This window comes from Vicia villosa, linkage group LG3 (genome assembly GCF_029867415.1).
Source record: "Vicia villosa cultivar HV-30 ecotype Madison, WI linkage group LG3, Vvil1.0, whole genome shotgun sequence".
Classification (NCBI taxonomy): Eukaryota; Viridiplantae; Streptophyta; class Magnoliopsida; order Fabales; family Fabaceae; genus Vicia; species Vicia villosa.
In genome coordinates, this window is record NC_081182.1 from 103,755,990 (window position 1) to 103,771,270 (window position 15,281).

The following is a 15,281-nucleotide window of genomic DNA, read 5'->3' on the forward strand; positions in this document are numbered from 1 at the left end:
AGAAGCATGTATTTTCACAAAACCATTATCGAAATAAATTTTCGACAGAGGTAAGAAATTGATAGGCATGATGGATGGAAGAAACATTTAAGTTTACATGGGAGTTTGTTTGAATAAACCTTAAATGTTATGTTAAGTGAGTTTAATTTAGAAGTCAGTTGAAAGGCCAAGAGTTCTTGGAGTGGAATTGTAGTGGAAAGGCCAAGAGGTTAGTGGTCTATTAATAAGAACTTAGTTGCATTTTAATTCCTAGAATAGCAGAACCTTGGGTCTATATAAAGACTTCTTTGTATCTTATTTTAAATAAGAAAGTAAAAAGTGCAGTTTTAAAGTAAGATATCCACCAGTGGAATATAGTGAGAAAAGTGTCCAGTGCAGTTTTAAAGCATATTTTCCACCAGTGAAAATATAGTGTTAAAAGTGTCCAAAATTGTTACAACTGCAATGTAGAAGTAGCAGTCAGTTTTTTACATCCAATAGCTAAGCCGTTTCACGGTCCCAGAACACAAATATCCCACAACAGCCTTCTTTGACAAGTTCAATCTTTATCTTAAACCTACAACGCTGACACAAATCTTATAAGTAATAACATAATAATTTGATAAAAAAATACTGATTGCGATTGTGGAAAGCAAACCTCCAAATCTCAACTTCGGTGCAGTAGCCATCCCTACAAACAAAAGGTGGTTTGTCGCCCTTAGCAACCTGAAGACATTGGTGGCATGCTTTGTAGCACCATCCGTTAGACAAGGCAATAAGTTTGTCGGTAGTAGCAATAGTGACACATACAGTGGGCTATAAATCTATGGCAAATAAAGGCATTGTTAAAAAATATTAGGGAAATCAACAAGTTGTTCATCAAAAATATATGCTGTAAACCTGGTACAGTTGGATGATTTCATCAAGTTGTATATGGATAGATTTTGACATAAAATTTTCAGTTGCAGAGAGTTGAGATTTAGAAGATTGTTGTGACCATTCACATGTGTGGGTGGTAGTGGTGCTTAGTGATTTTCCATAATTGGAGTCCTTCGGGCAAGCTGTATGAATAAAATAGTTACCACAAAAATAAATATATCATGCAACAAATAGCAGTCACCATTGTTTGGGGTGTATATATTGTCTGTTGTGTATCGTTTGATAAAATCATTGATGTCGGGCATATTGTCATTGATATGCATATTGGTCACATTGTAGGTGTTCGTAACTGCAAGGGGAAATTCACCTACGATAAATTGAAATAGTCATAAATTTGGTCCTTGAAAAAATAAGCCTCATTTTAGTAGGATATGCGGATGTGATTTGGGTGACAACCTTCTTCCTTCACTTTTGCATACTTGAGGAGAAGAATGATCGGTTTTGTAGGATCATGTTGTTTCTGTTTGTAGTCGAAGAAATCCATAGTGTATGCCTCCCACTGGATACAATGCAAGATGTTGTCACTATGTGGCGTTTGAGAGATAGTCAGTAGTCAGAATAAGCATGAAAGTGTAACAAAATAACTTGTTAAATGACATATCACAAATTTCTTAATACTAAGTTGACCTGGAGTTTCTCCCCCTCCCCCGGTCTGCGGCTGCGAGTAATTGAATTCTTCAACCATACTAATAACATTTAAACAAAGAAAAATAAGTAAGGGATCAAAAAGAAATATTCAAAGAAAAAAGGAAACAGAGCACGAAACCACATTAAGAACAATACCACAAAGAATATTCATTTCCCATTTGCTTGAGATTATATCAACAAATGAAGTTAAGTTAATCAGCTTCTCGGAGATGTCGTGTTTCCCAATATCCCCAATGGTAGTTCCACTAGTGAATCTCAGGACATATTTGTGGTTGGTTGGCCTGAAAAACAAATTATCGGGAAGAACTTGAAAGTTTGACATTGTGCAAGTGACATTAACCAATAACGCTGAGTCAAAAGCCTGCCTAAAGATCGTTGGAACAACAACATGAATGTCATGGCCCTGAAATGTAAACATTAGTGAAATAACAATGGTTTTCAAAAAACAATAGCAAGGTATATACACAGAATTGACAGATTCACAAGTTTAAGCAAATAATACGCAAGTAAACAGACGCATAAATCACAATATTTAAACAAATCATTCAGAGACATTAATATTGAAACAAATCATTCAGAGACTTCAACACCAAAGTGTATAACAAAACAAATACATAAACACCACAAAGTAAAGGGATGTAGTTAACAACATTTGCAACTCGCAAAGTTTGAGAAAAAATTATATGCAGAACTAAAGCAAAACAAGGTTTTTAAACAAACCAAAACTGCAAGAGTTTATAGAAAAGAACTTGGAAAAACAAGTTTGCCAAGCATTCACACAAGCAAAACCGTGGGTGCAATAAGAGTTATTGTTTTGGGAGTCTCTCAAGTTCTTCATGTGTTCCGTTCTTTGTGTCACTCATGTATCTTCTGATACATTGAGGTAGACTTGTGTTCTCACTCTTGAAGCTTTTGAGAAAGAGAGTTGAGTATCGTTCTTGATCAAAGCTTTTAAGCAACATCAAGTATTGTTCTTAGTTAGGGTGCTTAACTAAGTATTTTTATGGGGAAGTGTAATCTTTCTATTCGGATTCCCTTGGTCACAAGGTGTGTGGCTGTTTTATCACTGCGATGATTGGACGTGGGATGTCGATTTCCTAGGTTTAGATGTCGACTTATAGGCAGAAGTAGCACTGGATAGGGATTAGGCGAGAAGTTGTAAACTGAGACTGTTTAGACTTTGAACTATTACTACTAGTAGTGGATTTCCTTAATGGCTTGGTAGCCCCCAGATTAGGTGTTGTGGCACTGAATTGAGTTAACAATTGATGTGTTATTTATCTTTCTGCATTAAGTTTTTCAGTTTAATAATTGTGATGTAAGTCGGCAGATGTTATAACATTACTTTTATATGATTTATTTAACTTTTATATTTTATATTTTATATGATATTTCATATAAAAAATTAATATATAATTATATCATTACTTTTTGACAAAATTTATGCTAATGTTAAAATGTGGTTACTTTATGTAATGTTGGTTATAATTCATTTTAAGGTTTATTTATGTGTTTGTACCATACATTGCTGAAGTCATAATGATTTTTTGTTACCTTGTTTCAAGGATTGAAATATTGATAGAAAATTGTGAACATTGACGTTTGATAATTGTAGCACTAATGAAACTATGATCGGTCATCTGTTAAATAAGATACCGCCTTATAAATTTGTTTTAAAATGTGAAATTATTTCATATGCTGTTGCACACATATCTTAAATTTGATAGTAAAAGATGGCATGCACGCAGTTTCTAGTTCAAATAATTTTTTTTTAGAAAAGTATAGAATTTTTTTATGATTCAATCTCCGTAAGAATCTATAAAATTGGGGATGGAGAAAAATATTCTCTATGGCGGGAATCGGAGACGGAGGAAAAATTGGGGAACGGGCGGCGAACAAAGAAGTATCCTCCAAACATTCTCTGCTCTGTTGACATCCTTAACTTCATTTCTAGGTAAAACAATAAAAACTATTGATAACAAAGAGCAAATTTATTGGAACACACTTCTTCGAAGTAAGTTATACATCAAGTATCATTCCATGGCTATAGTCTATAAAGGTTATTCCTTATGTAAATCTGAAAACAAACTACTAAACTACATACCTAAATTGAAGTAACAACTATTAAGAGGTAACTAATAATGTCAATGACCTCTTCCGCTGATTTTTGCCTGTATGATTCCTTGAAATGATCCAATAAATCCCATCATTGTGACAAGAAAACAAGCAAAGCTAAATATCCTCAGAACAATCCATTTTCTAGTCCAAGCTCCAATTTTCTTTTGTACAAAGTACATCTCAACTGGGAAATATACAGCCAATGGCCAAAAATTGATGCCTCCTAATAATCCAAGAACTTGGTTGAAGTAAGGGAATAAAACTGCAAGTCCAGTGGTTGAAATCACATAGGTTGTTCTGAAACAAAACCTGAAAAGATTTATCTCAAAAGCCGGTAATAGAGGAAGTTTCACTCTGTGGAAATCATTCACAAAGACACTGTTGGGGTATTTCTTTGAACACCATCTATCAGCAGCACTATATATTGGTTGACTGTATATCTGTTGAAAAGATCATACAAATGAAATCATTGAAAAGTGTAAATAGTTTTTTAATATGAAGTATGAATTGAATTTAATATAAAAAATTGATTTTAATTGGTAAGAGTAGTACCTGATATCCTCCAACCAAATGAATGATAATACAAATATTGGCAATGTCAATAAGCCAGAAAGGCTCGTAAAATCCAAACCCTGTCATTAGATTTCCTGGTGTAACATTTCCAAAAGCTGCATATCCGAAGCATCCACAACATAGGTAGAAGAACGTTGTAATGACGATTGAAGTCACAGAGGCCTTTTTCATGGTTTGATTCTCTGATGGAGGAGACTCTAAGGTGTCCTATTCTCAGCAAAATTCAATAATTTAGATTAATATGCATATATAAAAAAATCACCCTTTACTCATGGAATTTGAATATGAAATGTTGAAGGTACCTGTATCTCAATAAGGAGCATTGGGTATGGATAGGAAAAGCTAATGTCACCAATTGCTTGGAACATTACCCAGATTTTTTTAGCAACATTAGCAGTTTGTACTCCTGTCAAAGTTCCCATAATTCTTCCATTTTCTGCAAAATCAACCAAAGTCCTTGGAAATATGAATCAAGAGGCTTGAAGATAACAAATAAACATAATCTTAAATTAACAGAAATTGAGTGAAGAAGAGCCTTACGTATGACTGTTCCTATGCCAAGTCCTAATCCAATGAAGGAGTATGAAAATGACATTATTGCGGCAATAACTGAAACCCAAGTCATGTTATGGAGATCCGGTATGAATGACATTACAATCTGAACAAGTCCAAACAGCACCATATATAAATTACCACCATAACTACAAGGAGCATCGCGTCCTTCCTTGTGATAACAATTTGATCTCAGAATAGCCCTTTATTAATTATTAGAATAAACATGTGTCATTGGCTTGTTGGCAAAAATTAATAAATATGGTAATTGTCAAAATTGCGGTAAAACGAATGTTTATGCGACTAGGAGAGCAATCCATTTATAGAAAAATACATAATGTCAACTCCTTAATCTACAATAACATCTCCATTATTACTTTTTGAAAAAAATATGGTTTTCCCATTTTCCGAGGGTTTCAGAAGATGTACCTTAAACTGGTTGCTGTGGTAATTACATAAGCAACACTAGTGACATACAAGCTCAAGAACTGAAGGAAACCAGCCACGTATGTTCTTTTCGTACCTGAACCAGCATTAAACTCAAGTTGAAGTTATAATTGTTATGACATAATTCATGAAAAGTGTATCTATGTTGTCTAGAGTGATTGCACAAGTACATAGTGAAGAAGAGTTTAATGTGTTATTACCAAGATTGACTCTAACAGCATCGATGTAAGAGTAGTTTCTTTTCCCGGTTACAGAGTCAGGACTTCTATAACAATCAGACAAAATATTGGAAGAAATATAGGTAGCTATTGCACAAGAAAGCAAGGCAATTGGTCCTCCTATCCATCCTAATTGAGCAATACTCCATGCCAAAGACAAAACACCAGAGCCAATAACAGCTGTAATGATATGAGCCACAGCAGTTTTCACATTTCCTGCAGAATTTATGGCAGGAATAAAACTTCAGTATTCAAATTCAAGCATCTCGGATAGTGTTACAGACCCTCTAAAACGGTATATCTGCTATTGACAACATAGAATTCAAGTATAAGAAAATGAATTGGTTATGATGGAATAGAAAATTTTACCAGTTCTTTTGGGACGTCCGTCATCATCATAAGCAGCAGAAGCACTTCTTGTCATTTGTAGAGAGTTATGGACAACCATCTTTATCCAAGAATCTCGTGAAGTTTTCTGCATATAACATAAAGTGTAAGGTAAATACAATAAAGACAAACTATGTTGCATTTACATGAGTGGAGCGTAGCACTCACAATAGAAACATTCACATTAATTGAAGTTTACCAATGTAAACAACATTGACCCATATCACTAGAGAAGAATTAATGTGACACCTAAGAGATAATGAATTTATCACCTGAATTCATCCGTCACATATCAAGTATTGAGTACACCAGCACTTAATTCATTGTTAGTTAAGAGTAGTTTAGTCATTTTAGCATCTCATATAGACAGACAGACACCTTAAAAAAATGTGTGACATATAATCACATTTAATTTTTTTTTTCCAAATTATTATTATATTACTGCGTCAGTGTCGGTGCCGTGTTTTTTGTTTTTTAGTATTTCATACTAATAATATTATTCTTTTTTATTCTAACTAAATAGCTCTGTCCTTGTTGCCGCTTTATATAAATTTATCAAAATTTTATTAAATTTTAGGCTACAACTAATGCAAAAATATTTTTCAAAAACAAATTATAACATTTAAATTAGTATAAAAATTAACAAATGTATTTTGGACATCAAAATTAACAATAATACATAGCCAGAATTGTCTCAAAAATTTGAGACCCTATGTAAAAAATTAAGTCAATTTCATGTAAGTCGTGAAATACTTTTTATGAGATTCCATTTAATATATATATATATATATATATATATATATATATATATATATATATATATATATATATATATATATATATATATATATATATATATATATATATATATATATATATATATATATATTTTAACCGTCATACATTCTCTCAAACATACACATTATTTACTCTTCAAAAGTTTTATATTCAAAAGGTTCATATGTAAAGCAAAATAGTCCTCAATGGAAGCGAATATACCCATAAAAAAATGAAGGGTGAAACAAAATAGTCATTGTGACAAAGTAAATTTACATGCGTGTGATAACTTTTAATCAAAGAATAGGGTCTCAAAAGTGTGTTCTTTTTAATGTTTTTGACTCAAATTTGTAAAATGTAAACAATCTTTATGTTGATAAAATTTAATTAAAATTTTGTTCTAACTTTAAATAAACTTCAAATAGATGACAACATTAGTGTTTTTGAATTAGACGGTTGCAAGATTTAATATAAACATTTAAAAATTAAAAAGAATAAAGTCAAACAATGCAACTTAATTTTCATAAAACAAAAGAGAACTCTATTCACCTGAAATTCTTCTCTGCTTCTTTTCTTCGAGTCTCTTTTAGTTCTTTATTCTTCTTCTCTTGTTTCTGACCTTTTAAAGTGAATTTTTGTTCTTTCAAAAAACATCTAGATGTAAATTCTAATGCCCCCTCTTATTTCTCTTTTTCTCTTTTTTCAACGTTTCTCTCTCTTTCAACCGTAATATTAAGAAATTTGTTGTGACATTCAACTATATCTTCACTTTACATTGAAAATTAATTAAGATTATGAATCTTTTTAGTAAAAATTAATAGTGGATACTATATAAAATAAAATAAAAAGAAAATAATTGACAAGATAATTTTTAGCTGACAGGGATAGAAGATAATACATATATATTTATAACACGTTACCATATTTTCTTTTCTAATTTTGATTATAAATTTTATTTTACATTTTAAATTCATCAAACAATCAATATATTCAATTTATAAATACATTGGTTTTTCATTAAATTTAAAGACCATCATATATATATATATATATATATATATAGGGGACGACTCAAGTGAGAACACTTGGTTATTATGAGAAATGAGAACAATGAATCACGACCATTAAATTTGATTTTAATGGATTGGATTGGTTTCTCTTTCTAAGATCCTTAATATTTAATGGACTGGATCTTAGAAAGAGAAACCAATCCAGTCCATTAAAATCAAATTTAATGGTCGTGATTCATTGTTCTCATTTCTCATAATAACCAAGTGTTCTCACTTGAGTCGTCCCCATATATATATATATATATATATATATATATATATATATATATATATATATATATATATATATATATATATATATATATATATATATATATATATATATATATATATATATATAAATTATTTAAAGAACTTATAAATAATAATATATATTGAATATAATTCAATAATTTAAAAAAAATATATATAATATAATATAAATCAATTTTATCCTTGCACAGGGCCGACCATCCCATTTCGAGATTTTGAGATAAAATATAAAATTAATTTTTTTTAACATATTAATAATAATTCAATAAAATTAATATATATTTATTTAAATTGCTTGAGTTTTATAGATAAAAAATCATTTTTAAAAAATTTATTTTGGAAAATAATTATTTTAGAAAAATCATTTTATTGCCATAATTTAATAGTTCTTTTCAACATATTTTAGAAAAATTATTTAAAAAGATAAATACCAAAATTCCTAAAAAGAAAATATTAAATACCAATTTTCTTATTATCTAATAGATATTAAAACTATTATCTATAAAAGTAAATTTTAAAATAACCAGTACACTTTCTAAACGGATATTATTGTTGAATTGTTATAATAAATAATTTAAAATTTTTGATATTTTTTTCTATAAAAACAATTATAATTTATCAAATAAATAATTAAAATAGAATTAATAATATATATATATATATATATATATATATATATATATATATATATATATATATATATATATATATATATATATATATATATATATATTAAATCAAAAAAATCCAAATACATAAATTATGATAAATGTATATTATACTGAAGAAATTAATTAACTAATTGATTGAATGAGCAATAAATTTTAATCGTATCTTGTCTTCAAGTTTAAAGAGGCTGGATTGACAAAATTCGACCCTTTCAAATGTTATTCTTGTTTTGTACTGATGTTCAATGTTCAATTACATATTTGATTTTTTTTCATTATCACCCAGTGATAATCGTATTCTCGTAAGATTGTTGCAAAATCTATCTGCAATTTTTATTAAAGTAAATAGAAAAAATAAAATATAAGTTAAAAAAGGCACTGTGTTAGCATGGTTAACTGATAATAATAATAATAATAATAATAATAATAATAATAATAATAATAATAATAATAATAATAATAATAATAATAATAATAATAATAATAATAATAATAATAATAATAATAATAATAATAAAGCAGTGGAACTTAATAAATTTCGATAATGAAATATTAATAGAGGTAGGGCCGGTCCCGACTCTTTAGAGGCGCGGTTCAACAAAAAAAATAGGCCCCTCCCCAAAAAATAACGTTTTATTCGCCTTCAAAATGAAAAAAATCTCACAGACAATATCAATAATATAAAGTTTTGGTTGTTTTTAACAATAAAAAAAATTCAATGCAAAGCTAATTGTATAACAAAATTTTATATATTTAATTGTAACATATAAATAGTCTCTAAAATTTATACTGAAATAAATGAATAAAATTGGAATACAGTAAAGAAACTTTATACCGTCAATTAATTACAATCGTTAATTTGTTGGAAATGTTTAACTTTTATTTTAATTTCTTTTATAGTAATATAATTGAGTGGTTGTGGTATATTGATAGTGTAAAAATTTACACCGAAAGTGCATAAATAACCATCTAAAATAAAATTTAATTTCAATTCTCATTATATATTATAATTAATTATATACAAATTATTTTATAATTAAAATATAATTGTTAATTGTCACAAAAATTATATCAAGAACTTATTAAAACCTAACCCCTAACAACAAAACTCCTAAGAGTTTGGCTCAAACCGTTGGGCTACAACTAAGGATTTGTTAAGTTTTTTCGCTAATAAAGATATATTTTATTATTTTAGTATTTAAATATTAACTGCACCCCCCAAATTGAGGCCCTCACTTTTCTGAGGCCTTGACCTGTGGGTCTGTTTGCCCTGGCCCAGGGCCGGCCCTGAATAGGGGTAACTATAAGTTCAATTGAATATAAGTTGGGTTGATAGAGGCTTCAACTATGATATCATGGTAATCCGTCAAGAGTTCACATCAATTTGGAGTCCTGTATTCTAAAATTATTGGCATGGTAATATGCAAGTTGAACATAAATGGTGTACCAGTATAATTAAATTGGCCCTTGTACTGAGATTGAGATTAGGGGTGACAAAACAAGCGGTGGTCTGCCAGGCCGGCCCGCGCACCCGCCAAAAAATGATGGGTAGGATTAGGATTTTAGGCCCGCCACCCACCAAAGGCCGCCCCGCCGCCCGCAAAAGCCCGCATCACCTATTTGTTAAGCTCGTCTCGCCTTAAGTCCTCACTTTTTTAGTTAATTCCAGTAATTCAAATTCTTGATGGTTTTATTTTATTTATTTATTTGTAAATATAGGCAATTTTTTTGTAGGTAAAATTTATTTAAAAATGCTTTATAAAAATTATACTAAAATATAAGTGAAAAATTTAATTGAAAGATTAAAAAAGACTATTAATCTATTAAAAAAATAAAATAAAAATAAAAAAAATAGACGGGCAAGCCCGCCAACCCGCCACCTTGACGGGGCGGACATGATTTTATGCCCATTTAATTTGGCGGGCTTGCCCGCACCGTTCTCTTTTTGGCGGGCATTAGGCGGGCGGGGTTGGCGACCCATTTTGCCACCCGTAACTGAGATAAGGTTATCAAGGCTAAAAAAGGAAAGGGTCCGGAGGAAGCAATACAAAGAACTATGGGGATAGGCAAATATTGTAAGTCATCCGAAGGAATGTCTGGCGAATACCAGTATAATTCTTAGGTCGCCTGTGGTTTATCGTATAGTGACCAATGTGGGCTTTGGGCTATCCAACGTGATTTTCACCTATCCAATGAACATGGGTAATGACGTGGCCTTAAACGCCAACGATAAGAGGTAAAAAATTTATGTTTCTTGTTTGTTTTTCCTTTAATTCATGTGTGTTTTCATCATTCTAGTTTGTTTTTATGTGTTTTTGACTTCTATGTTAATTTTCAGGGAATAAGTAGTTAGTGGAACGAATCGGAATGACAAGGCCGAAGATTGCACAACACGAAGCACTTCCAATGCAAAATTTCTGAGGACAACACGGTCTGGACGTGTCCCATGACACGGGTCGTGTTTCCCCTTGAAACTCTCTTCATACAAGAAACCTGAGGCTTACACAGTCAACCCGTGTTGCTTGACACGACTCGTGTCTGTACCTCAGACAGTTACGAATTCTTGACTTCTTGGCTAAGTTTGTAACTTTTGGCTCATGTAACCTCCATTTTCTTCATGACTACTAATAAGTGGCCATTAAGCATGAAATTTGTACACTTAATTGGTGACTTAGGCCTTGGATTAGTATAAATAGAGGTGTTAGGATCCATCTTAGAATCATCTTTTACTTTCTCTACTCCAAACAATTGTTGCTTTTGTTCTTGTTAGTTATGAATTTTTATTATAATTTTCAGCACTTTATCATAATCTTGCCTTTTTCTTAGTTTATTGCTTGTTATTACTTTACTTATTATCATTTATTTACTTGCAATGTTCCTTAATTTGTTTATCCTTGTTGTCCATCTCACTATTAGCGAGTAAGTCTTTAGGGACATGGGGTTATGAGAGTTCATCTCATGACTAAGTCATTTTAGACATTGATCATGTATCAAAAGTTAATGACTCGACGTCTAAAAGCAAGTTACTAAAAAATTGAGTTCGAGGCGCCACTGACAAGGCGACTTGATCTCAATTGAGATACAATCAAGATGTGTCGTCATGTGACCAGGAGAAATACTCTTGATTGAATTAATTAGTTGGGCTTGAAACACGTTTAAATGCGCATGCCACGAAAGTGGGTGACACACAAATTTATCTAATTTTCTATAAAAAAATGACTTAGAACTTCTAGCAATTCAAACTTGAATAATTGTAGGGGTAAGTCTAGATGATCAATCATAATCCATAGTTCTGTCTTTTTTATTAACTGCTAAAATTTACTTTTCAATATGCATCAAACAAAACTTTTACGATCACCTTAGATAAACATAGTTGTAGTAAGATTTGGTAATCACACATCTCTCTATGGGATTGATACTTTTTTTTACTTGACACAAATGTACACTTGCGGTTCACACACGTCAAGTTTTTAGTGTCGTTGCGAGCTGGGGAGATTTTGTGATATCAAAATTTTATTTCAACGCCATTTAGACTAAGGTACTTTTATTTTCGGAATTCTTTGTTTTAATCTTGTATGCGAAGGACCCGTTCAATTGGGACTTTAGTTGAATCAGTTAACGAGATCGAGCGATTTCTTCATAAAAGAGCCAACTCCTCGCCTTGCAACAAATGGTTGAGGTAATATATACGAAGACACTCAAAGACTATGAGGTTCTCACCAATGAGGAACCACATAACATCATTGTTCACCCTTCAATTGCGGTTGATATTTTTGAACTCAAGACCTGCTTAGGTCCTTTTTGAAGTGGATGATTAGGATAACCATACAGTATGAAGCAAAAAGGTTTTATGTGACCAAATTTTCCACAGTAGTGACATCTCCATTTATTAAATTTCTTCCTAGTATGGTTTATCCTCTTGTTCCCATGATGTTGTGACATTGGTCTTGACATCCGAACTGGCATGTAGACTTCAGTTTTTGGCCTCTTGAGTCCTAAGATGGATTCTGATCTTCCCACAAATCCTATTCCAGACATTTCTCCTGATCTCTGTCCAACTTGCAGGATTTCTTCCAGGGAGTCAGTTCCAGAATTCAACATTCTGACAGATTTTGACATTTGATCAATCTTGGAGTTCAACATACTAATTTCACCATTGAGTGAATCTATGGTTCCAAGATATTCTTTCTTTTCAGTTTCCAATTCCTTTATGAGCTTCTTTTGCTTCTCCACTTGTTTTCATACTTCATTACTCTTGACATATAGCTCTTTGTAGGAGGTTGCAAGCTCATCAAAGGTCAGTTCGTCTTCACTGGAATCATCATCAGATTCACAAGCACTCGTTAGTGCTGTGATGTGTTGTGCAGTTTCTTCTTTATTCTTGTTCATAGTACCAGAATTTTGTTGTCCCTAGATCTCACCCAAATGTAAACATGCAGGGTGCCTACTCTGATGCCAATTGAAAATTCTAGTAACTCACGCTTGATGTCGTACTGGATGTTAAGACATCCACAATTACACAGCAAAATATTTAAAACAAAAACACATAAAAACAATAAAGAACACACATAATTCTTTACCCAATTCGGTTCAAACAACCTACTCTGGGGGCTACCAAGCCAGGGAGGGAATCCAATATAAGCAGAATTAATTCGGAGTTAAACTCCCCCGTTTACAACTCCTCACTTAAAACCTACCCAATGTAATTCCAATCTATTCCTAGACCTGAGTATCTCCACTCACTCCTCCTCAATTACAGCAGTGATTACAAATAAACATTACACAAATTCAGAGAGAAGACACACTTCAAAAACACAACTTGATCTGCATAAAAGCTTCAATCAAGAGACGCACACTCGTGCTTAAAAGCTTAGAGTGACAATTAACAAAAACACCTCAAAGATATAGTACTCCAAAGCAATCATCTACGTGATAATTGTTTGGATCACACGTAACAATAACAACACACACGGTGGAAACACAAAGAGTATAATGATCTTCACGCTTAAAAAATTTGCCTCTAAAAGTAGGATTTGCAGTAGTTTTATAGTCAGCAGGCAGCAGGACTTGGGCCATGGGCCTTCCACACATAAATTAGGGTTAAATAAGTTAACCTAATTTCCACATCAACTGGGTGTTCTCATAAGATGTAAACCGAGATAATTTAGCATAAATCATACAGCACACAATATATAGTTTCCTAAATAGTAGCCTGAGATAAATAAGGAAACATCACAACTTAAAAAGTAACAGCTACAGCTGTCAGACACATATGTCATGACATCGAGCATGACATCCAACAAAACTTGTACTAGCTCAAACGAACAATCCTGCATGCTTCCACACACATATCACAAGAATGTCTTACCACCAAATATAGCCAATATAAAAACATCTACAGAGTGTAAGACCCAACACCTTTTTCTGTACATACAGTTTTTAAATCCTTTTTTTAAACAGTAAACTCCTCATCTGTTTTCAAAACTTTCTTCTCGGTATTGAAGGGAATTATTCCCGGTGAAACTCTTCATATACCTATGTGACCTAGTGTCCATCTTCACTTCTTCTGTTTTCAAAACAAAAACTTCAAAACTTTTTCAATAAATAATTCAATTGTTTTCAATCAAACTTTCAATCCGTTTTCAAAACAATTTCAAATCAATTTCATATAGGCCTCTCCTTGAGTCTAAGTCCCAACCCCTTTTGTATATACATCTTTCAGAAGCCTCCTCTTCATCCAGGTTAGGCTTTACAGCTTTCAATTTACAGCTTTCATTTCAATTCACAGCTTTCTCTTGAGCTTGTATACAAGGACCAATCAGGTTTCTTATAAACATAGGAGCAGGTCTTTAGTCACATTTTAGCCTATCCTGGTGAGATTCTTCTATTCCTCAAACCAGACTCCAAACAAGCTAAGAATGTCTCAATCTCAGTATTGAGTTCACCTTTTGGAATGAGAGACATGGACAGTCTCTGTCACCCATATCTTTAATCTCCAGTAAGTCTTCTCCTTAATAGAGTCAAGATTCCATATCTGGAATTTCCTCAGCAAGGTCAGCCTTAATCTTGGGCTTTAAACAAGAAGTATAGATCAAAAATCCCCCGGAAAGGGTTATCCTCCATCATTCATTCCTTCATAAGTCAAAATCCCCTGGAAAGGGTTAGCCTCCATCAACCATTCATTCCTTCATAAGTCAAATTTCCCTAGAAAGGGTTAGCTTCCATCAATCAATCCTCAACAGAAAAATATCCCCAGTAAGGTCAACCTTCAACTCTGGGCTTTCAGTCATTAATCCCTGCTTAATAAAAGCAAATTCCCCAGTAGGGTCAACATTCTTCAATCTCTGCACAACAGAGTAATCCTCAGTAAAGTTAGCCACAACCTTGGGCTTTGTACAAGGCATATAAACATTCATTTCCTGTGTCAAAGATTCATAACCCTTGGGTCTTTTCCCCACTAAGTTAGCCAAAACCTTGGGCTTCGTACAAGGCATAAAATAATGTCTCCCTAGCTAGAGTCAGCCATAATTCTAGGCTTTCCCAGGGTCAATCAAAACTTTTTTAAGCCTCAAGCTTGGGCCTTGTACAAGCCAGTCAAAATCTAAATCTTTCTTACAGAGGTGAGACATGATTCATCTCTATGAATAGATTTT

General features: G+C 32.1%; 1 protein-coding gene across 1 annotated transcript; it reads right to left on the reverse strand.

Moving 5' to 3' along the window:
* Positions 1 to 3,611: 3,611 nt before the first annotated feature.
* On the reverse strand, positions 3,612 to 13,017 carry LOC131658708 (probable amino acid permease 7). Its single transcript, XM_058927975.1, has 8 exons — positions 12,874 to 13,017; positions 5,844 to 5,949; positions 5,457 to 5,690; positions 5,239 to 5,332; positions 4,798 to 5,012; positions 4,560 to 4,693; positions 4,237 to 4,464; positions 3,612 to 4,124 (listed from the first exon to the last, which is right to left on the reverse strand). Exons 1-8 carry the CDS (start codon positions 13,015 to 13,017, stop codon positions 3,711 to 3,713), a joined length of 1,569 nt encoding a protein of 522 aa, XP_058783958.1. The 3' UTR covers positions 3,612 to 3,710.
* Between the last annotated feature and the right edge of the window lie 2,264 nt (positions 13,018 to 15,281).

What these genes read in the sequence shown, in the direction of transcription:
- LOC131658708 (XM_058927975.1), bottom strand. Translation starts at nt 13,017, where the DNA reads ATGAACAAGAATAAAGAAGAAACTGCACAACACATCACAGCACTAACG. An exon ending in ACCACAGCAACCAGTTTAAG is followed by an intron (nt 5,013 to 5,238) that starts GTACATCTTCTG and finishes TAATTAATAAAG; the next exon opens with GGCTATTCTGAGATCAAATT. An exon ending in TGCTCCTTATTGAGATACAG is followed by an intron (nt 4,465 to 4,559) that starts GTACCTTCAACA and finishes TGCTGAGAATAG; the next exon opens with GACACCTTAGAGTCTCCTCC.